At 41.7% G+C, this 24,683-nt stretch overlaps 1 protein-coding gene across 3 annotated transcripts in view; it reads left to right on the top strand.

The window, feature by feature from the left end:
• SYT16 (synaptotagmin 16) overlaps window positions 1-24,125 on the top strand; it is a 71,891-nt gene extending 47,766 nt beyond the window's left edge. For 2 of the 3 annotated variants that reach the window (XM_075282762.1, XM_075282763.1), the window contains exons 3-7: window positions 4,420-4,632; window positions 6,073-6,299; window positions 10,746-11,180; window positions 13,060-13,249; window positions 22,662-24,125. In XM_075282762.1, the coding sequence (XP_075138863.1) occupies window positions 4,420-4,632; window positions 6,073-6,299; window positions 10,746-11,180; window positions 13,060-13,249; window positions 22,662-22,975 (1,379 nt within the window). In that variant the 3' untranslated portion in view covers window positions 22,976-24,125. The remainder of the gene's footprint in view (window positions 1-4,419; window positions 4,633-6,072; window positions 6,300-10,745; window positions 11,181-13,059; window positions 13,250-22,661) is intronic. The other variant, XM_075282761.1, reaches the window with a different exon arrangement.
• The last annotated feature ends 558 nt before the right edge of the window (window positions 24,126-24,683 follow it).

Genomic DNA, 24,683 nt, shown 5'->3' with positions numbered 1-24,683 from the left:
TCTTTTAGTCCCCTGTCTTGTGTATACTTACTTATGGGGCCGTCTTGTAGTCCCCTGTCTTGTGGGTACTTACTCATGGGGCTGTCTTGTAGTCCCCTGTCTTGTGTATATTTACTCATGGGGCCGTCTTGTAGTCCCCTGTCTTGTGTATACTTTCTCATGGGGCTGTCTTGTAGTCCCCTGTCTTGTGTATATTTACTCATGGGGCCGTCTTGTAGTCCCCTGTCTTGTGTATACTTACTCATGGGGCTGTCTTGTAGTCCCCTGTCTTGTGGGTACTTACTCATGAGGCTGTCTTGTACTCCCCTGTGTTGTGTATACTTACTTATGAGGCCGTCTTGTAGTCCCCTGTCTTGTGTATATTTACTCATGGGGCCGTCTTGTAGTCCCCTGTCTTGTGTATACTTTCTCATGGGGCTGTCTTGTAGTCCCCTGTCTTGTGTATATTTACTCATGGGGCTGTCTTGTAGTCCCCTGTCTTGTGTATACTTACTCATGGGGCTGTCTTGTAGTCCCCTGTCTTGTGGGTACTTACTCATGAGGCTGTCTTGTACTCCCCTGTGTTGTGTATACTTACTTATGAGGCCGTCTTGTAGTCCCCTGTCTTGTGTATACTTACTCATGGGGCCGTCTTGTAGTTCCCTGTCTTGTGTATACTTACTCACGGGGCCGTCTTGTAGTCCCCTGCACAGCACAGTAGGTAGCCAGGAGCATCTTTGTGCCAGGAATATTTTTTTTGCTGTTTTTTTCATGTACAACTGGGGAATTCTGGTAGTTTGACCCCCACAGCTATTAAAGGGAACCTCGTGAAAATGGAGTATAATCTGCAGTCAGCATGGTCTAAAGCTGGGGGAGCAGAGTGATACAGGTATATAGTTTAGTAGAGATAGTTCCGGTATAACTCTTCTCCTTTACATCTCTGCTCATTCTGATCTTAGGAGTCCAGTGGGCGGTCCTACACAGTGACTGACAGAGGCAGCCATCAATCGCTGATAAGCCCAAAATGAGCAGACATTTAACTGAATAAAGTTCTACTGAATCTTTTCTTACAACACTATATATCACTCTGCTCAGCTCATCCTGCTCCATAATATTAGACTGCTTTTTCATGGTGAAAGGTTCCCTTTAAAGAGCTTCTAATGGATCTCCATATTCCTCCAATGTCATAAAATAGTGGCTTGTTATATCAGCTGTTTAGTGGGACGCAAGAAGCCGGTCTAAGGCTAAGGCCCCACATATTGAGCCACAGCCAAAAATGCTGCAGAAAAGACCGAGGCGGAAACGCATCATGTTTTTTTTCCACAGTGTTTTTCTCAGAAAATCTGCAGTTTTCCTTTCTGTCCCTATATATAAAATACCAGCGTTTCCATAGGTACAGTATATTTGACATTCTGCAATTTACAAAAATCTGAGCGTTTGTATAATTGCAGCTTTTACATTACAGATCTTTTTCTGCAATATGTAGATAGGATTATCCAGAATCCTATTTACTTTGCAGGTACTGTAAAATGCAGCATTTTTTGCCGCCATGGGGCCCTGGCCTAAATGTTTGCTTTACCTTTTTTTATATGTACCCCCAGGTTCAGGATTACCCTTAGAATTTTGTATATGGACATTCACGTTTCAATATACACTTTGGTGTTTTATAGCCTGCAGTCTCCTGTGAACAGCGGAGGTTTGCTGGATGTGTCCTGCTAAAGGCTTGCCATTATGCATGCCCACGTCCTCTATAGCCACTTCACATCAGTCATTGCACTTCAGTCCCAGTGTGAGGCTGCTTTGATGACCAGATACTAAGTGTATCATATCCAGGAGTAACCAAGAGCGAAATCCATTATATTCCCATTGTTGACGTTCATGAAAATGTTTCTTTGAGTACTTTTCAGCCATAGCATAGAATAACGTATAGCATATCTTGGCCTTTTATACCATGCAGGCTTTTCTGAAGAGCCCCTCTTTTTCCCATTCAAGGACATATAATGGCACTTGTGGCTCAGGCGCTGTACATACCTTGCTATTATTCACATGAGAGTCTTGAATGTTCTCCAAAGTCTATTACTGAATGTCAGTGAAGGAGAAGGGGCATATTGATTTATCCTCGGATTTCTGATGGATTGCCACGCTGAAGAATTTCTATTTGGATTTGGTGTTTGCTTTTTGACTTCCTACAGTTGAGACATATTCAGGATACAGTAAAAACTACAGAATCTAGGGTCCTAATTGTGTTTTGTACCATGATATATGATACTCAGGGGTTAAATATATTTGCAAGCAACAATTACCAAAAATTTGGTAAAGTACCATATACATTAATGGTACAATGTGACCGCTGGTGATGATGGCAGCAACACACTGATGCCAAAACAAGCCTTATAAAGGAAAAGCCCTGTCCAACATCACTGTCATCTTATCTAGTCACCTTATACAGTTACAGTATATGTGCTTCAGGGGGGAGGGTTCCAAATTTTAATATCTGCACCCTTTACTCTAGGCTTTAGTTTATTGGTAATTTGGAAAGAAAGATATATTTTAGAATTGGGGTGGAAGTGGGATAATATTTCCTGCTTGACAACTGTATATGAACTGTGAACCTTTTATCAATCTATGGATCAATGTGCTTATGGTTAATTGTATAGGATAACTCACTCTATTGTAGATAAGGGAGCTGAGATGCAATACCAGATACAACCAGTGGAAAGATGTGGCACTGTTTCTGAAAGAAAGCAAATATAGTGCAACGCCTTTAAAGAGGCATAGCATTAGTTAACGCCATTTTATAAATACCCAAAATGCAGAGCGGCATAGCAGTATTAGATAACATAATATGGTTAAATAAATTAGGGTAAAACCACTTAGAACTCCTCCTTTGTCTTCTGGTTTTTGACTGGAAATATTCCAGATTATCACAGTGTTTTGTGTTATAGAAATAAACCTGGATTATGCCAATTTATAGCATATTATTTGCCGAATTGAAGGAATTTTACTGTTCTTTGCAGTAATTTTAAGTTTTTAATCCTCTTGCATCCAAAACTAAATTCAGACTATAGTCTTCTTGTTTCTGGAGTTCATTGCATAACAGGATTACAAGTGACAGATACACTAAAATATAATGTTGCATGACAAACTCTGAAATTAAAAAATCTTTATAATAATATATTAAAAATATTATTATTATTATTATTATTATTATTATTATTATTATTATTATTATTTAGTATTACCCTGTAACAGTTTTATTTCTGCTTTGCAGGTGCATAGAGGTTATTTGATGATATAATTATTAAGCAAAATAAAGTATTACCCTTGGAAAATCATAGCAGTTATGCCATAGGGAATCCATAAGGGCAGTTTGGAATACTAAACCACCAACAGGTCCTCATGGATTGGGGTTTAGAGTCCCAAATTGCCCTTTTCTAAAGCCATCCGTGCCTGAAATAAAAAATAAAAAGCTTTATGCTCACCCTTCTGCTGTACTCTTTGTGCCAGTGCAGTTCTTCACTGTAGCCAGGGTATTACCCCTCACCTTCATAGCGCATGCCCTGTATCTCCGGCACTTGTGCAGTGAAGCTGAGCTTCATTGAAGACTTGCACAGACCCTGGGAGCACCAGAGATGAGTCCAATGAGACTCCTCAGACTCATCTCTGCGGGATGTCCCTTGGGATCTTAGCCTCAATGGGTTATATGGAAAAAGAAAGTTGTCACAGTGCATGCATTACACTGGATAAACATGCTCACTCCTAAATGAGGGTCCCCTGGCGCCCTTGTTTTTACATTTTCAGAGTACAGCAGGGTGCTAACAGTCTGTGCACTCAGCCTCATCTGCTGATACTCCAGCTCTCACATGCAGAGCACAGAGACTTCAAACAACCCAATGGGCTCTGAAAATCTAATATTCGGGCCGCGGGCACCACTGAACCCTCACACAGCAATTTTTAAAAGACTTAACATTACGCAAATGTTTTAAACCCAATGAATGTCTATGGGTCTATTCACATAAAAACAGACATGAATTGTTAATTTATAAATATGTAATACCCGAATAAACAGTAAATGCATCATCATAGTATACAGCAGAGGTTTCCAACCTGTGGCTCTCCATCTGTTGTGAGACTACAACTCCCAGCATATCTTGACGGTGATCAGAATTGTAGTTTTGCAACAGATGGAGAACGACAGGTTGAAGACCACTGGTATACCACATGTATTTGCATTTCCAGGTCAGTCATACAAGGATCTAAGTCAGGTTGCTGCAACCAATGGAGACCAAGCTGTGAGTTTTGATGTGGTCACTACGTACCGAATCCAAGGACCATGGGTACATGGACCTCCTGCAGCTTGGAAACTATGGGATGCAGGCCATCTGCTGGTTTTTACTGGGCTTAAAGGAAAGTCTAGACGCTGTATTTTATCTTTCCTAGTGAACAGTTATGGGGAAGATGAGGAGCTAACTACATCTTCAGACAGTGATGAAGAAGTGTTTAAGCAGTTTCAGATATCAGTGTCGCGTTCTCAAAGCTTTCGCTCCACAGTGTCTGAAAAGGCAACACAGGCCGGCTCTGAGGGCAAGCAAAAGTTCAGCCGCTTGTTGTCAAACCACGAGGAGCTGAGCACAGAGGCCTCTGAATGTGAAGGTATTGCTGGGATATTGTTTTGAATCTGCAGCATTTTGACATTTTGGAGCATGGGAAGAATCACATTATTTCTCGCAACTTTTTGTTTTGTTCTTTGTTTCACTCCATTTGAGCTGCATTACCTTATTTTATTCATCTTTGTCTCTATGTTTTTTCTTTCGCCTCTTTGTCTGCTTTTTACAGTTCTGATTTATCTTTGTACATTTCATTTTTTATGCATTCATTTATTTGCCGCCAGCATTCATGTATTTCATTGTATCTTTGGCTTTTTATGTCTTTTCAGAGTCTATTATTTGCTTTTGATGCATAATATCTGTACTTATGTTTTTTTATGGCTCTGTACATATGAATATTGCTGCCTATACTGGAGCATTGAGCACTATGTCTGATCCATTTATGAGCAGATACCTATGAATCCTGATAGACCCTATTGACTCTAATGGGGTTGGTTGAGGTTTTGTCTAGCTTTCATAATTTACAACAAAAATAGCTCTTCAAATAATACTGTTCTTGCTTGAAATCCCCATAGACTGGGCTAAAATCCCCTATAGACTCTTGTTAACACTAATGTGACAAGAGCCTTATCAATATGTATATTAGAATATTAGAATATTGACATTGTGATCAATATTAGAACCCATACAATAAAGTAGAATTTGACCTTCTGTGCATCCAGAATCACTGGTATAGGGTAAACCATCCATAACCACTGGTATAGGGTAACCCAATTCATGGGAAGGCAATTCCTGGCCCCTACTCAAACATGAAACATTATAAACCTTCAAAAGCAGAGCATTAGGATTAGGACATTGGATTGACACCCCTATGTGTTATGATGTGAATACTACACATGCCCTAGCCTGACATGGAGAGAAGAACTATGTGTTTACAAAGTTGACATTGACAGTTTCTAAGAAGATGCTGATCTGTCTTGGGCAGGGATACTACATATAGTAATTTGTGATCCCTATCCGGGGTTGCTTGCCTTCTCCCAAAAATGTACAGTAGAGTAATGGAAACTTACCATAAAATAAGTATAGTTAAATAACAAAGTAAACAAAAAAGTAGATGTGCAAATATTCCCATTAGGTAGATAATTGTCATCGAAGTCACACTGGCCTCCTAAGATGTCAGTAGACCATTCATCTGTGTTAATGGATAAAACTACCAGGAACTTTCCTGTAAATTCTCAATGCATGTTATGCACAATGGCCCAGAATCATTAGAAATGCTAATTTTATTATTTTAAATTCATGAATGCTATTTTTTTTATCAACAGTGCATCACGGACAGCTTTTATGTTTGTGCATTTTTACATTGTGAGGTTTTTTTTTTTTTTTTTTTTTACTAGATATTACCTTATCTAATGAAGGGAATCAAAAGTCATAGATTGATATAGATTGGATTCATTGAATAAATGTGGTCTTCTAATCTGTTTAGACTTGGATGTTCTTAGTTACCAGTCCTACAATGAAGATGACCATGTATCCATACACTCTGCCCCAGCATCAGTGGCTGGTGGGAGTCAAAGTGCAGCCAGACAAGAGGCTGCGTCCATCTGTAGTCGTCAGGTCACAGAAGGAAGTCAGGAGATGGAGACCGCTTTCAGCAACAATAGCTTTGAAGGACATGATGATACAGATAACTCCTCAGGTTGGAGTGGGGAGGTAAGGCTTTTGTCTCTTGTCCAGCAATGTAAAGTGTAGAAAGATTATACAAAAAGTTATGCTTTGGTTAAAAATACAAATGTATATCACCCTTTTATAGATATAATTTTTGTTTAAAGTTTACCTAAAGTTATAAACAACTTTTCATAATGCATTTTAATATAAGAAACTTTGGAATCTATTGTATTAATTAGATGTATTTCCTTCACCTCTTATTAAACTGTTCTCCTGCTCCTTATCTTCAATCTCACTGCTTGTTGACTTAAGAATTGTTTCTGTATTCAGCTTCACACATAGACCCCATGGACTGTTATATCCCATTACTGCCCCTTCTAATCACCCATCAACCCCCATGCGCCCCAATCCAATGCCCCCCATACCAACCACTCTCCTTACCAACCCAACCCCCCCCCCCCCCCCATACACTCTTTGCTTTGGCAATGCCAAATTTCTATTCGGACGTGCCAATAAAGCTTTTTTTTATTTGATTTGATTCATAGAGTTCTATGTGGTATAAGTAGGTAGGAGTAGGTAGTAGGTAGCTGCTTAATTCATGTATTGCCTTTTTATGTGTGCTGATAGCCTCCTATCTATAACCTAGCAGTGTTAAAAGAGCACAACAGAGTAACAGCAGCAATTATTTTAGTGCCTTTTCCAGAAAGCGCATCCTACTCCTCCCTTCTTCATAGACTAACATAATAGAAAGTAACCCAGCCTGAAAAGAAGTCCAGATTTATTTGAAACCAAAAACTGGGTGTAAGCAAGAAGTACCAGCATACCTCAAGTAATCACGTAGCAATAGGAGACTAGGATGAATTGCCAAACCATTGGCATGCATAACACATTGATCAAGATGGAATAATTGTGAATTATCAATAATGAATTCTTATAATAGGGGAGAATTTATTAACTGCTTGACAACAGTTTTTTGGTGCAAACAATGTGAGACCCATGACCGGAGCATTTTACAGGCTTTAGAAATTGCAGCATGTCAATTATACCCACGGAAAAGCCAACAGTTTCCCTATAGGTATAATGAAAGCAGAAAGTCTACAGAAGAAACCTCTGCGGACTTACTGTGAAAAGGACTGCGGGAAAAACTACAGTGCATTGCCTGCGTGGGTTTACCTGCAGCACGCATTTTTGCTTTTGGCCCGCAACGTGGAGCCACAGCCACAAGGCCCAGGACATTAGGGGGTCCGTCAGCAGCCGGTACCGCTGCAGATTTTTTTTTTTTTAATAGGTCATTATCTGCTAAAATTATACATGGGAAGAATATGCAAATCTGTCTTCCATGGTGTAATTAGGAAGTCAGTGCCTCAGTCATGGGGTCCAATAGAGGGCGCTCCCTGAGGATGTGCAAGTCTGTCTTCCATTATGTAATTAGGAAGACAGAGCCTCAGTCATGCAACCCAATAGAGGGTGCTCCCTTTAACATCATGCCCGACATTCCCAGAGGCCTTTGCTTGCAATGATGTGGGGGACTAAAATTATAGTCACTAAAATTATAATGACACTATATGCCTGTTGCATATAGATTTCATTTGTTGGTGCAGCGACAGCCAAAGATGTATTTATGATTATCTATCTATCTATCTATCTATCTATCTATCTATCTATCTATCTATCTATCAATCATATTATATGATGTATAATTTTAATGGTCACAGCTACCTTCAAAATAAACCTTGCTGAGTGCTGGACCCATACAGAACTTTTAAGACTGTGATATCGTGCTTGAACGCCAAGTATCTCTGATCCAAATGGAGATATATTGACTTGAAGTCTATTTTGTCCTGTAATTTTATTTCGAACCTGAGAACAGAGTTGCTTCATCTTTCAGTGGATACTATGTTATGGAGCTTTTCTTCTCTAGAGGCAGAAAAAAGTCGCTCCAATATGGTTTAGAGAAACCAGACAATGTGCCTCTAGGTTTGTAGTATGAAAGTTTATGGATTCTGTGAACATGAGACTTGGTTAAGGTCTAAATCTTTTCCAGAAACTATAAAAATATAAAGAATCAAAAATGTATAAATTAAAACTAAAGTATAAAATCAGTAACACTTGGTACTTATTTCATCAATCTGGCCTTATTTACTGGTGTAATAGATCTCCATATTTCCTTCCATAGCTTCTCTGTATTATTTTCATTTAATTTAATCTAATCTCATTCATTATGAATAGCACACCAAGAAAAAAGGCAGATAGGTCTTCTTGGAAAAGTTGAGCTTTTAAGCTGGACTTCCCTTTCAGAACATGAACCATCGCCCCATCTCCATTTACTGAACAGCCTGCCCTCAGATCATGCTCACACATAATCCTATTTAGTCTACTTTTAGTAAAGTTAACCGTTATCCATGGAAACCATTACATCATTAATCTAGTGCCCGGTTAAACTTTCCAACTCAATAGCGTAGAGGAGACGATCTTCTCCCCATAAACTCTTTCTAATCAGGGCTCGCTTGTTCTACTCTGCATTTCCATTGAATTTTTTCCCGTCTGCTGCGTAATAAACCCCCCTGTAATTATAACACTGTCTGATTATCCCATTTACATTCTGAATAATATTAAATTAGCATACACTTCAATTGTGTTGGTCTTATAATTATATAAGCAAAATTGCTAAGTGGTTTATAGGCATGGAATAGAGAAGTTTGTTCCAACGCTGACTGTACATTATAATTTTATGCCTCTGAGGAATTCTGGAAGATCAGAAGTGGTTCACTACTTTCCAGTTACAATAATGGAAATGAATATTTATGTTATAGTATATGGAAAGATGGAACACTGTATTCATCTAAAATCAAGAGATCACTACTGAAGTCTCCGAGGTGTCCCCTCTTATTGACCGGGTCAAAATGTATTCAGTTGTTTCTCAGTTATGTCCATTTATAGGAAACACCAGTGACACCCCAAAGCCTCCGTGACTGATTGGTCTGAAACCCCTTAATTTTGGAAAGCGTTGGTTGCCCATATATACTGTGTGCATCCTGGCCTGTGGGACATATCAACACGTCAAAAGACCCAGTTTAGATTTCACCTTTAAAGGGAGTCTATCATTAGAATCCCTTTTTTTAACTAAATACACATCGCAATAGCCTTAAGAAAGGCTATTTTTCTCTTACCTATATTATTCTGATCTGCACCGCATTTCCAAAAACTCTCCAGCGATATCCGTCAGCCATTTTCCTGTGGCCAAATGAGCGCTCGTGTAAGTGGCCACAGGAAAATGGCCGACGGACATGCGCAGTTGGGGCTTTTGGCTGAAGATGCGGCCGATGACCTGGTAAAGAGGCGGGCCGGAGAAGAAGAGGTGTTGCTGGAGAGTTTTCGGACAGCACAGGGGACGCCCCCTGTGCTGTTTGAGCAAAGGGAACATCTCCTGTGTTGTCTGAAATCTCATTTCCGTAACAAAGAAAGAAGAAATTCCTCAGGAACGGTGACACAGATCAGAATGATAAAGGTAAGAGAAGAATAGCCTTTCTTAAGTGGTGCCACCTTTTGCTTTTCTTGTATTTTTTCTTAAGGCTATTCCGACGTGTATTTAGTTAAAAAAGGGATTGTAATGATAGAATCCCTTTAAATATTGTGGAGAATAACAAATAACACCACAACTTGAAAATGATTTAATCTGTAAGGCTACGACTACACAGCAACTTTAGCCACGACAAATCGCTGTGTTTGCCTGCAACTCCTTTACTAATGTAAGTGAATGGAGTCTCATTGCAACGCTGAGGGTGCTACAACTTCTAGTGGCAAAAAACCAAGCTTGTTCTTTTTGCAAATCGAAGTAACAGTAACAGCATCCTTAGGGTCTTAAACTCCATATTTATGAAGGTGTCGTAGGACAACACAGTAATTTTTGGTAGTGCATTAAGAGTCATTCATGATTCTTAAGAATTGCTCCAGGCAATTTTTACTTTGTGTTATATTTAATGAAAGTATGAAGGGGCCAGTGTGGGGCACCCAGATTGAGAGAAGACAAAAGAAAAAATCCCTGCGTTATGTACCCCTTCCTAGGTCTTACACTATATCTAACATACTGCATGAGTTTTGCCCAGGGTCATCCTTTGTGATACCTAGTGGATCATAAACTTTTATCTTTTGAACAATTTTTTTCTAACTTTCGGGATTACATACAATGCCAACAAACCTGCCATCTACTGTTTTCATTTTTGTGATTTAAACCTTGGGTTTTACAAGTAAAAATTTAGTTTTTGTTCTAAGAAACGACACCTTACTGATCACAGGCTGTATCTGCTCTAGCAGCTAGAGTTCATTGATGCCAATGGGGCTGAACTTGATACCCCACAACTTGTGAATAGGGGTGTCATGTGTTTTTTTGGGACAAAACCAGCCACGTTTCTTTAATTTCGCACCCCCTTTAGTACAATATTATTTTGCCTAATTTATGGGTACATTAAATAAAATGTCTTTTGCCTCCAGGAACAAGGGGAAAACCTTGCTGCTCCCACTGTCCATGTGCCAATTTCTAAATGCGGAGACCTAGATGTTGTACTCAATTACAAAGCTGCAAGTCAGAAGCTGACTGTCACCATCATGGAAGCCAAAGATATCCCCGATAAGGATCGTAGTGGAGTGAACTCTTGGCAAGTCCATGTTGTATTACTACCAAGCAAAAGGCAAAGAGGGAAGACTGCTATCCAAAAAGGCCCCCAGCCTGTCTTTAATGAGACCTTCACCTTTAACAAACTGGAGCCTGAGGAAATAGCCAACAATGCCCTTCGATTCCGCTTGTATGCTGTACACAAGATGATCCGTGAAAAGATGATGGGGGAAAAGCTCTTCTCCTTAAAAAAAATTAGAGCAGATGAGCAAATCACAAAGACATTGTTGTTAGAACCAAGAAGTAATTTAAGTGTAAGTATATGTGTATTATGTATTGTGTCTACTTATCTGCCTATTACAGTAATATCAGTCCTGGCAGGAAGCTAAATCAATGGAATAGATGTTAATGGTGTTGTGAATATGTGACCACGTTCTTCCAGGAACAGGTCCTGCTCTCAAGATTGGTGAGGGTCACAGAGATTGGCTCGCCACCAATGAGACTTTTATGCTTAGTCATTTGTGATGCGTAGACATTTTTTGGAGCAGTAATCACACTTTGCATAATCTTCAGCCTGTATGAATAGCTTGGAATCAAATTATTCACTGCTATTTCACCAGACTTTGCATAAATCAATAGTACAGGCGAAAACAGCTTTGTTCTCCTCTTAGACTGTTTTCCGCCTTCACCCCTTGCTAGAGTTTCACTCTGAAATATCTGTTATATCCATCCTATGATAGATTGCAGGTCACATGTATCACATTACACATGTCTATAGAAGTTTATGGTGAGTAAATGGTGTAGAGTAGAGATGAGCGAGTACTGTTCGGATCAGCCGATCCGAACAGCACGCTCCATAGAAATGAATGGATGCACCTGGTACTTCCGCTTTGACGGCGGCCGGCCGCTTAACCCCCCACGTGCCGGCTACGTCCATTCATTTCTATGCGAGCGTGCTGTTCGGATCGGCTGATCCGAACAGTACTTGCTCATCTCTAGTGGAGAGGATTGAGCAGAATCTAAAGGCTTAGAACATGGGCTTAGTTTGAAGATGGAAATTAATAAAAATTTTCTATCACAGACCAAGTACTTTATTCACCTCAGTATATACTAGTACTTCACTTTATTCTTTCTTATGATCATATGTCTCTGAGTGAGAGGGAGTAAGGTTGAGAGCAGATTGTTTTTTGTGTATTGTGTATAGTGCATGGCAGCTGCTCTGCAACCACCAGCTAAGGGACAACTGCGAATTATAGAGTTTGCAAAGGAGAAAACTGCAAAAAATGCGTGCTATACATCACATAATAGACAGCAATAGTGTTATTTCTCAGGTACACCTTGCAGCTTAAAGCTAAGGCCAACGGAATGATACGCAGCACTAAAGCGCTATGGGAAAAGACGCGGCGGAAACGCATTGTGGTTCTTCCTGCAACGCTTTGAAAAGAAAGTTCACAGAGTTTTCCTCCGCGGACTTTCTGTTTCCATTATATCCACAGGGAAGCCAGCGGCGTTTCCGTAGATATAATTGACATGCTGCAATTTCCAAAACCGCACTGGTTTTGGAAATCGAAGCGTGTCCGCGCTGCGGTTTTTACCGCAAAGTGGGCATGGGATTCACATGAATCCCATCCACTTTGCAGTTACTGTATAACTCCGCAATTTTTCCTGGAAAAGGGGTTTTCCAAGTTAAAAATATAGGTCGTCAGTCTCAAACTGGTGGGTGTCCGACACCTGGAAAACTTGCAAATCAGATATTCTAATGTAGCTGATACACAGGGAATGGAGCTCCATCAGCCACGTGCATATTCCTCCTCCATTCACCCTGCAGAAACATAATTGATAGGTTGCTGTATGTAAGTGCAAACACAGCAATCTATCAAGGGGGCGGGGGAAGGCAAAGAGCCGGAGATCAACTCTTGAGCTCATGTATATAGCCAGACTCATACCATAAGGCCTGGGCAATTGTGCTATTTGGCTACTAATAGCCTAGCCCTGTCTATAGAATATTCTACCCTTCTTAAGATACACTTTATGGTGGATGATGTTATAAAGGCACTAGAGAAGAACGACCATTTGTGGTAAAATATACGGTGTACCTTACATGCATAATGAATTTCTGTTTTATACGTATCTGCCATTGTTTATTCAAATAAATAATGATATTAATAAGCTTCTCTCTTTTTGTTTTCTCAGAGTGGTGATTCCCAGCTTAGTTTCTCTGCCATCTCTCATAGTGACAGTGTCTCGTCCTCTCAATCCCTGTCACATGGCGGGGTGCCTGAGCTGTTAGTAGGGCTGTCATATAACGCAACAACAGGGCGGCTTTCTGTACAGATGATCAAAGGAAGTCATTTTCGCAACCTTGCTATCAATAGACCACCTGGTAAGTAGACACTCATCTAATATCAATACATTATGTAACAGTGCATGAAAAGATACTTTGTTTACCTGGCAGAGACAGATCTTTCTGTAAGAGCATAGGGACACTAACATATTAGATGGCAGCTTTCAAGCTGGAGGGCTGGAGTGTGGACACTCATATCATCCATTCCTGTTATATGTTTATGAAGTATAGAGTAGATACATCATTGACATCTTTAAGGTTCTGTTCACATTACATTTGAGCCTACAGAAGTATAGATCAGGAGGATTTTCTAATGTATAGCACATTACAAGACACTGACATATTGTACATTACCCTTAGGCTCTCATGTTAAAAATGTATGATGTGTAGAGATGAGCGAACACTAAAATGTTCGAGGTTCGAAATTCGATTCCAACAGCCGCTCACTGTTCGAGTGTTCGAACGGGTTTCGAACCCCATTATAGTCTATGGGGAACATATACTCGTTAAGGGGGAAACCCAAATCCGTGTCTGGAGGGTCACCAAGTCCACTATGACACCCCAGGAAATGATACCAACACCCTGGAATGACACTGGGACAGCAGGGGAAGCATGTCTGGGGGCATAAAAGTCACTTTATTTCATGGAAATCCCTGTCAGCTTGCGATTTTCGCAAGCTAACTTTTCCCCATAGAAATGCATTGGCCAGCGGTGATTGGCCAGAGTACGGAATTCGACCAATCAGCGCTGGCTCTGCTGGAGGAGGCGGAGTCTAAGATCGCTCCACACCAGTCTCCATTCAGGTCCGACCTTAGACTCCGCCTCCTCCGGCAGAGCCAGCGCTGATTGGCCGAAGGCTGGCCAATGCATTCCTATGCGAATGCAGAGACTTAGCAGTGCTGAGCCAGTTCTGCTCAACTACACATCTGATGCACACTCGGCTCTGCTACATCAGATGTGTAGTTGAGCAGAACTGGTTCAGCACTGCTAAGTCTCTGCATTCGCATAGGAATGCATTGGCCAGCCTTCGGCCAATCAGCGCTGGCTCTGCCGGAGGAGGCGGAGTCTAAGGTCGGACCTGAATGGAGACTGGTGTGGAGCGATCTTAGACTCCGCCTCCTCCAGCAGAGCCAGTGCTGATTGGTCGAATTCCGTACTCTGGCCAATCAGCGCTGGCCAATGCATTCTATTAGCGTGAGCTGAGTTTGCACAGGGGTTCTAGTGCACACTCGGCTCTGCTACATCAGATGTGTAGTTGAGCAGAACTGGCTCAGCACTGCTAAGTCTCTGCATTCACATAGGAATGCATTGGCCAGCCTTCGGCCAATCAGCGCTGGCTCTGCCGGAGGAGGCGGAGTCTAAGGTCGGACCTGAATGGAGACTGGTGTGGAGCGATCTTAGACTCCGCCTCCTCCAGCAGAGCCAGCGCTGATTGGTCGAGTTCCGTACTCTGGCCAATCAGCGCTGTCCAATGCATTCCTATTGGAAAAAGTTTATGTCACAAAAATCACAATTACACACCCGATAGAGCCCCAAAAAGTTATTTTTAATAACATTCCTACCTAAATAAAGGTTATCCCTAGCTATCCCTGCCTGTACAGCTATCCCTGTCTCTTAGTCACAAAGTTCACATTCTCATATGACCCGGATTTGAAATCCACTATTCGTCTATAAATGGAGGTCACCTAATTTCGGCAGCCAATGACTTTTTCCAATTTTTTTTCGATGCCTCCGGTGTTGTAGTTCCTGTCCCACCTCCCCTGCACTGTTATTGGTGCAAAAAAAGCGCCAGGGAAGGTGGGAGGGGAATCAAATTTTTTTGGAGTTTGCCACGTGATGTTCGATTCGAATCGAACACATCGAACAGCCTGATATCCGATCGAACATGTGTTCGATAGAACACTGTTCGCTCATCTCTAATGATGTGATGTATATGATTGTTGTGGGTTCCTCTACCTAGAAAACCATAATTGACTACATTTTTGTATGAGCTATAAAGGATGTACGGGTGAACGGGTATCTGTTGGGTGAACAGGGGCCTATTGACACATCTAACACATGCAGAGGAAGCTTTCACTGCCAAAGAAGTATATAAAGTATTAAAGCTGTGATGCTATATACACCCCTTATACAGTCACATGCATTTATATAGGGGTTATGTGCAAGGCCTTTGCTTGACTGTCGTGCCTACCTGACACAAACAGGATGGCACTGCCAACTGAGGTCTATAGGGAGGGACAATGGAGAATAAGGAGGAGCACAGTGACTAAGAACCAAACAGAGAGAAATAAGCTTCTAGGCCATACCAAGATTTCTTTCTTTATATCACCTTTTATTATAGTTTTTCAGCAGAGCTTAGCAGAACGTAGTAGTATAGATGTGGCTGACTAAAGCTCTGAGAGAGAGATCTTATTATAATATTACTATACCTCAGCTTTGCGTCTTTCAAATGATCTCTTTACTCCTCCTGATTGACAAATTTGGAGTAAGGGTGCATTCACACTGAGTAAACGCTAGCTTATTTTGTAGAGTAAAATTACACTTGTAAATTTTGCTATCCCATTGACTTCAATGACATTTTACAGGCGTATTTTTACAGGCGTATTTTTTACAGGCGTATTTTTTACTGGCGTATTTTTACACTTGTAAAAAAATATCATTGAAGTCAATGGGATAGCAAAATTTACAAGTGTAATTTTACTCTACAAAATAAGCTAGCGTTTACTCAGTGTGAATGCACCCTAAGGAAGGAAATTTTTCCTCTGACATGGAGCAATTGGCATCAGCCTGATGTTTGTTTTTTTTGCCTTCCTTTGGATCATCACTGTAGGGTTAAAGGTTGGACTTGATGGACCTGTGTCTTTATCCAACCTCATCTACTATGTTACTATCGCTAGGTTCACACTTGCGTTCGGGTCTCCATTCTCAGCTTTCCGTCTTCTGCATGCAGAAGACAGAAAGCTGTCAGAGCGGGTCTGGCCATGTGCGGCGGTGAGCGTTTTATGCTCTCTGCCGCGAAACCGTTTTTTTTGCATGTCCGATTTTAAAAAAACGGTTTCGCGGCGGAGAGCATAAAACGCTTGCCACCGCTCACGGCTGGACATCTTTGAAACCCTGCATCTGTTTTGTGCAGGAAACGGAAACCTGCAGAACGGAGACCGGGCACAGATGTGAACGAGCCGTATGTCTGCCTGCTTCTCAATCACTCCAAACTTCCCCTCATAGAGTTGTATGAACTGCAGCTTGTGTTCAGTAAAGATGGATCTCTCAGTCAAATGAGCAGTTTAGCAGGAAAGGAGCTGATATCAGCAGACCGAAGCGCTTCCCCTTATATTCACCTGAACTGTTCATTTACATATTTACTCTTTAGCTATTTACTCTGCTAGACAAAGTTGTGAAAAATTATGAAAATTTCCTGGCAAAAAAACCCTGCAGCTACCTTTGGGGAAGTAGACGTGGCAGAACATGGTACAACCACAGTTGCACAGTTCACAGGTATCTCAACTTTCTGGTGCATTCTCAGCATAGCAATGTGACAAGTCACTGGCTACATCTCTTACCTGCTGATGTTAAGATCACTTTTTTTTTAAGTCATTCTGACCCTTTTCTAAATTTTTTACTGCTCAGAAAACCTTCTTTAAGCTAAGAATATTTTGTGTGGCCTGACTTTGCACTTTGGACCGCAATATGAAAATTATAGGACAATATAATTGATTGTACAAAGCAAAAGGAAGATATCTACTGTCGGACTTCAAGTACTTGGATGTGTATAGCTTGTGTATAATGAAAGGATGGATGAATGGTTGTGTAATAGGAAGTGTCTTTGTAGTAATATTCTCAGGGTTAGTATATAACTTGTATGACTCATGAGCTACTTTCTTTCTATCTGATCTGCTTGGCTGTTCTTGTACAAGGACCTTGTCTGAATACTTTTAGAAAAATATAAACGATCTGAAATACTCAAGGTGAAGTTTGTGTGTATGGCTTTTTTCATTTAGAAGTCTATATCTCAGTAGGCCTGGAAATACAATAAAGAAATGTCATTTTGCTACTCATAAGAACTTCATATATTGATGTTTTTATTCCCACTCCACCCCCATCACTCAACTACATTAGAAAACACAGTCAAAACACTGAATAGACTATGATAGAGTATTCACTAATCCCCGAAAACTGCTATTGGGAACTGGACTGCGGGACATGATTTGTTACACAAGTGAGAAATGACCTTCTGTAGTCCACTGCCCAAGAATGGGGTTGGGGGACTACATCTACTCATGTGTTCAGCCATTAAAGGGGTTGTCCAGGGACTGTAACATACTACTTCCAGGCATCTTTTCAAGCTGGACCTGGGAGCTCCAGATTGGTTATGACTCCAGGTTACATGATTGGAACCAGTCAGCGTCCACTGGGTTGCCCTGCTTCCTCCTTTACTCCAGTTTTCACAGGTGCTATGGGGCTTGCAGACTATAGTAAAGCCAGCCCCTTTAGGGACTTTTCTCCTGTGAAAATGGGAGAGGAGTTAGGAGGCCATGCAACCAAGGGGACACAGGCTGGTTCCGGTCACGAGACCTTACGTCGGAACAAGCCGGGAATCACCAGGTCTATCTTGAAGGAAGTTAAATTAAAGTCTCTGGATAACCCCTTCAATAGATTTACAAAATTGAAGAAATGATATAGAGTTCCATTTGAATCTCTTTCTGTTTCTATTGTATTTATGATGTTTTACCTTCAGACTGAGGAAGAATAAAATGCATGGTCAGACGGACCCATCCGGAGGACCCTGTTGTCCCAAGAGGGTCCTAATGCCCAGCAAAAGACACTATCTGCAACTGAGCATACAGTATACTATTGATTTTTGACCATCTCTTTTTAGTTACGGTAGTTCCCAATTACAGATTTATTTAATAAGCTTTGTCTTGTTAGTTGTTTTTATCTTTGTTGAAATTTAAAGAGGACCTTTCACCACTTTGCAACCTGTGCAGCTTTCTGCCCCATGTTATAGATGCAGCTGCATAGACTGTAGTGCACTTTGAATTACCTCCCTAGCCCCCCTCGTTTTGGAGCTGTGAGCCCTGTAAATTTTGGCGCCCTGTATGGTAATTAAGGCTTTAGTGTCAGAAGGGCGTTTCTGACGATAAAGAGAAAAGCTACGTCAGACACTGTCCAATTAGCAGTGGACAGTGTCGGAGCTGCTTCTCCTGCCTAATCTCGTGAGTTCTCGTGAGATCAGGCAAACGTCTCTTCACAGGGCTGCACAGAAGACCCGGAGAAGCGATCCAGGCTGAGCACTGAAGTGGATGAAGGAGAACTTCAGTGACATCTTCACAGGTAAGTGAAGAAACCCCTAAGCAATGAGCATAACTGCCCTGTACACCCTGTGGTCCTAGGTCTAGCCCCTATACAACGAGCATTAACCCCTATAGCCCCCTGGCAATGAGCATTAACCCCTATAGCCCCTAGCAATGAGCATTAGCCCCTATAGCCCCCTGGCAATGAGCATTAACCCCTATAGCCCCTAGCAATGAGCATTAGCCCCTATAGCCCCCTGGCAATGAGCATTAACCCCTATAGCCCCTAGCAACGAGCATTAACCCCTATAGCCCCCTGGCAATGAGCATTAGCCCCTATAGCCCCCTGGCAATGAGCATTAACCCCTATAGCCCCTAGCAACGAGCATTAACCCCTATAGCCCCCTGGCAATGAGCATTAACCCCTATAGGCCCTAGGCAATGAGCATTAACCCCTGCTCATTGCTAGGGGCTATAGGGGTTAATGCTCATTGCCAGGGGGCTATAGGGGTTAATGCTCGTTGTATAGGGGCTAGACCTAGGACCACAGGGTGTACAGGGCAGTTATGCTCATTGCTTAGGGGTTTCTTCACTTACCTGTGAAGATGTCACTGAAGTTCTCCTTCATCCACTTCAGTGCTCAGCCTGGATCGCTTCTCCGGGTCTTCTGTGCAGCCCTGTGAAGAGACGTTTGCCTGATCTCACGAGAACTCACGAGATTAGGCAGGAGAAGCAGCTCCGACACTGTCCACTGCTAATTGGACAGTGTCAGACTGACGTAGCTTTTCTCTTTATCGTCAGAAACGCCCTTCTGACACTAAAGCCTTAATTACCATACAGGGCGCCAAAATTTACGGGGCTCACAGCTCCAAAACGAGGGGGGCTAGGGAGGTAATTCAAAGTGCACTACAGTCTATGCAGCTGCATCTATAACATGGGGCAGAAAGCTGCACAGGTTGCAAAGTGGTGAAAGGTCCTCTTTAATTGTTATAGTTAAGAAGATGCCACCATTGTGGTCACCATAATAAGACTGTTTGGTACTATTCCGTTATCGGGCCAGCAGCAGCGCATTTCAGCACCAGCTTTCGGGACAGCAGTTCAGTTCAGCAGCGGGAATTACAATGACATCCGAGGACTGCTGGCCCGATGCTTGTGCCCAGTAGCCAGTACATCAATGACCCCCCCTCCATCTCCTCCTCCTTCCAGTGCTGCCCCCCAGCTCTCCTTACATCTACCCCGTACCCTCTCCCCGCCACATGACTAAGCCGATGCTGGCCCGATGATAGAGGCCGTGCTTGTGTGTAGTAGGCAGTACATCGATCGATGCCCTCATCCTCCTCTTCCTTCCAGTGCTGCCCCCCAGCTCTTCTTACATCTGCCCCGTACCCTCTCCCTGTAATAGGCCTCACCGTAAATCTTGAGCAATGAATGCTACTAGATAGCCGCCGGACGCTGCAGAAAGTTTGTCCCTCCGGCTCGCTGTAGCTCACCGTTCCTATAGTCGGCGTGTTTCTTGTCAGGGCCTGGATTGAGCCCCGGTGTCTTTCCTTTCGGTCTCGGTACTAGCGCTGAGGTGAGGCCTAGTCGTGTGGCGGGGAGAGGGTACGGGGAAGATGTAAGGAGAGCTGGGGGGCAGCACTGGCAGGAGGAGAAGGATGGGGGAGGGGGGTCATCGATGTACTGGTTACTGGGCACAAGCATCGGGCCAGCAGTCCTCGGATGTCATTGTAATTCCCGCTGCTGAACTGCTGTCCCGAAAGCTGCTGCTGAACTGCGCTGCTGCTGGCCCGATAACGGAATAGTACCGACTGTTTTATAGAGATTTATAAGCATTTTCTTGTTGTAATGAATGAGGCCCATAACAACAATCTAACTACAATGACTATTGTAGTTCATCGATCTATCATTCATAATTACATTTGGCCAGCAGTAGCGCTTACCATTTTTTGGGTTAAATCACAAATTATCTACATGGCTCTATTAAATAGGTTGTCTCATAAAGACAACCCCCGTTCATTTGTCCGATCAGGGCATATGGCTGTCATAGGCCCTATTCACATCTGCATTCGGGTTTCTGCTTGGGGACCCTGAATGGAAACCTATACGCATAAAAAAGCGGTTACTTAAGGAAACGAGTGGATCCCAGAGACTATAATGGGGCCTGTGAGGTTTCTGCTTGGTTTCCGCATGAAACATGCAGAGAGAAAAGCACTGCTTACAGGACTTTTCTCTCCGCATGTTTCGTGTGGAAACCACAAGGACACCATTATAATCTATGGGGCCCGTGGGTTTCCTAATGCAACCACTTTTTTATGTGGATAGGTTTCTGTTCGGGGTGTTCTCAAGTGGACTCCCCAAACGGAGAGGCCCGAAGGCACATCTGAATAGGGCTATAGAAGGTTGTCCTCCCGTCATGACCACCCCTCTATGAGCCAGTAAAGAGCTTTGTACCAGCGGTTTTTGTTGTGGCAGTCAAACCATTTTCATATTACATGGACTACTATTCATCTGAAAGTATGCCATGTAATACATTTACTACTAATGTATTACATTCTATTGCATGGAAAATGTCTTCCTGACTAAAGTCTATATAAAAAGTAGTTCAGTCCGATAAGTGGAGAAAGAAACCTATTTCTTTAATAAAGTATATTAAAAAAATTCTCATATTCACCTGCGCTATTCATTTATGAAAAGTTGTTTTATGATAAGTGGTACACTTTAAGGATTTTTCAAGATTGCTTCACAGTACTTTGCTCCTTGTGGCAGGATAAATAAGTAATGCCCTTATAAATACTACTGAATATAACAGCCCTATTTTCCCAGTTTTGCACTTAGAATACTAGAATATCCTTTTTAGACCTTTCTTCATAGGTGTCACAGGAAGTGAGATGGCAAGTGTTTTCACACACTTTTCAGCACATAATTCTTGGCACAGTGCAAACTTACACTTCATACTGAAATAGAAGAAGATAAACAAAAAGGCGTACAACAGTGAAACTGTAGGTACATAGGAAGGGTATTGGGAGGAGAAGCTTCTTATCTACTCAAAGATCTTTCTTACTACTTTGAAAAATTGTTGATACAAGAACATGAACTAAGTTGTAACTCTAGGTGAAAAAGTATCATTTAGGTTTCATTTTTTATCATTTCAATGAACTCCAACTCATACCTACAGTATAGGAAAAGGAGATCTATAAGTTATAAGACAGGAGCCAAACTTTTGAGAACTTTCTTAGGTATTTTCTTTCTGTAGAGTTTGGGTAACTCCTTTATTTAGTCAGCTGTTATGTTGCTCTTGATGTAGTTGCCAATGGCACACAACTATTTGCTAATGTTGGCTCTAGGTTGTCATCTACCTGCATTAATGTAACCTTCCTATTTGTGATCCTATGTGATCCTACATGTAGGATTTTGCTGTCCACTTGAAAAATCGGACATCTTTTTAAACGGACACCTAAGGACACTAAAGGACACAACATGATGTCCCATTTAAAATCATGTAAATTGCAAACGGACCTGGCTAGTGTCCGATGCTAAAATCTTCCGCAGACATTAGCATCAGACACTAGCTGTCGGACACCGACATTAGTGTGAATGCCCCCTAAGAGAGTTTAAAGTGAGGCCCAATTCACATCTGCGTTTGGTTTTCCTTTCAGGGAGTTCACTTGGGGACCCCTGAAACAGAAACCTATATGCATACAAAAGCAGTTACCTAAGGAAACCCGCGGACCCCATAGACTATAATGGGATCCGTGTGGTTTCCGCACAACACATGTGGAGCGAAAAGTGCTGCTGTGGACTCCTCGAACGCAGATGTGAATAGGGCCTGAGAGGACAATACCCATGAAATCTGCAGATGGAGACAAGGGATCACATACACATGGTACAGATAATGGGCATCACTCTTGGAGGAGGGGGTCTGCAGGAGACGTGGAGGAATCTTCAGCAGCGATCTCTGTGGATGGGAGAAAAAAAATCCCAAAAGACTGTCTTATAAAGGAGAACCGTTTTCCATATGCCCTATGAGGGCATATAGGGTGGAGTCTCGTCTACTCTGGCTTTAAGTGTTCTTCATACATTTTAATGCTGACATACCATTATAAAACACAATCTACTGTAATAATAGGCAGAATAATGTCCAAATATTTTTCTCTCCCCAGATACCTATGGAAAACTCTCCCTCTTAAATTCTGTTGGCCACGAACTATCACGTTGTAAAACATCCGTACGAAGGGGCCAACCAAACCCAGTCTACAAAGAAACCTTCATTTTCCAAGTGGCTTTGTTTCAGCTTACTGACGTCACGCTGATGATTTCCATCTATAACCGACGCACCATGAAGAGAAAGGAGATGATCGGTTGGATTTCCTTGGGTCAGAACAGCAGCGGAGAAGAGGAGCAAAGTCATTGGTTAGAAATGAAGGACTCAAAGGGCCAAGAAGTATGTCGATGGCATACTCTGCTCGAAGCCTAATGAACTATATATATTCATCAGAAGTTATAGAGATATAGAAATATAGGGGTACAAGTTGGCACTGGAAGAATCCAAAGGCAGGATATATTTTTACATTGTGATTTCTAGAAATACTTGTTGTATGACAAAGAATTTGCACTTTGCCATATTTCTGGGAGACCCTCTTGTGCCAGTACAAGACAATGGTTGGCATCTTATACTAAATAATGAACGAACAATCTACTTAATAGGAATGTTTCATAGATCCTTATAATAGGGAGTTCAGATTGTCCAATGTTTTACGTCTATTGGTCACCTGTAGTCAGTTCATATAAGTATAGCTGAGACAGAATGGTCTTGGTATTGGTACTGGTATTGACAATTTTTTGTATAAGGGATCCGATTTGCAGGCAGCATGTTATAGAGCAGGAGGGACTGCTGATATATACCTAGGAGGGGTTGATATATAGTATATGGGAAAAATATCATTATAGCTTGTAATTTAGTGATATAAACCTTGCATGTTCTGGGCTTATCAGTCTGATGGGTAGAATGACTGAGAGGTTGACAGCCACCACTCTATGACTGTGTATAGATAACTGTCAGTCACTGATAGGACCGCCCACTGGACTCATAAGCAGAGAAAGGCAAAGGACTGAAATAGCTAAAATAAGCCTGTCCTGTTCTATAACATGATATCTGTTTGTAATTGGTTCCCTGTAAGGAATTGTTACTCATGTAGTTTCCCAATGTCATCATTAAAGTGGCCATAAGATGGATCTTCCCTTTAAGTTGTCATCCAAACCAGTTTGTCAGGTGACCTAATATAGAAAATGAAGTTTGAGAAGTTGTTTCAGCACGTTGTGCACATCATCCATTTACTAAATGAACTCCATTACCATAGTATCTGTAGTTACGCACATTCCTAATAGAAATGACAACTCTCTTCCCCTTGTATTTATTGCTGGGTAACTATGACACGGGGATTTTGTCGGTGTATTACACGTCTTATCCCAAATTGGCAAAGCCAGCTTTATCATAAGCACAAAGGGAGCTAAGATATAGGTAACAAGAGGTATGTAGTTCTGAAGTGACTATAACAAGGATCTGTGCTCTTTTACGTTAAATTTTCTTTTCTGTTAATTTTTTGTTGGGCTTTTATGTCTAGAATTGGGGAATTGGTTATATTTTATAAACATACTTTAATTGTTGATTTTTTGCCCAAAAAGAATACGGTCAGTGGTACAAACACTATTGGATTGTACAGCTGTACATGATATTCCAGTTATTTTAAGTAACTTCCTATTTACAGTATAGATGATAACGTGCTGATCGGTGAGTGTCCAACTACTGGGATCCCCGCCCATCTTGAGAACTGGAGTCCTGTTACCCTGTCTGAATGGGGCATCAGGTCCAGCACTCGTACTTCCATTCCATTCATTCTCAGTGGGACCTCGGATATATTTTGCAGCTACTGATGGCCAGGAGTAACAGGCATAGTATCTATCAGTGGCTTGGTACAAATCTGGTTGGCTACCAGGGTATACTGGGACTTGTAGTATCATAATAGTTAGTCCAGAGGTTGGGAGATCCATGGTCTATAGACCTGTCCTTGCTTGTCACTCTAAGGGTGCATTCACACTGAGTAAACGCTAGCTTATTCTGAACGTAAAACACGTTCAGAATAAGCGGCGTCTAAAGCAGCTCCATTCATTTCTATGGGAGCGGG

The sequence above is a fragment of the Leptodactylus fuscus genome, chromosome 7 (assembly GCF_031893055.1).
Source record: "Leptodactylus fuscus isolate aLepFus1 chromosome 7, aLepFus1.hap2, whole genome shotgun sequence".
Lineage (NCBI taxonomy): Eukaryota > Metazoa > Chordata > Amphibia > Anura > Leptodactylidae > Leptodactylus > Leptodactylus fuscus.
This window is presented reverse-complemented; position numbering and strand designations above follow the sequence as displayed.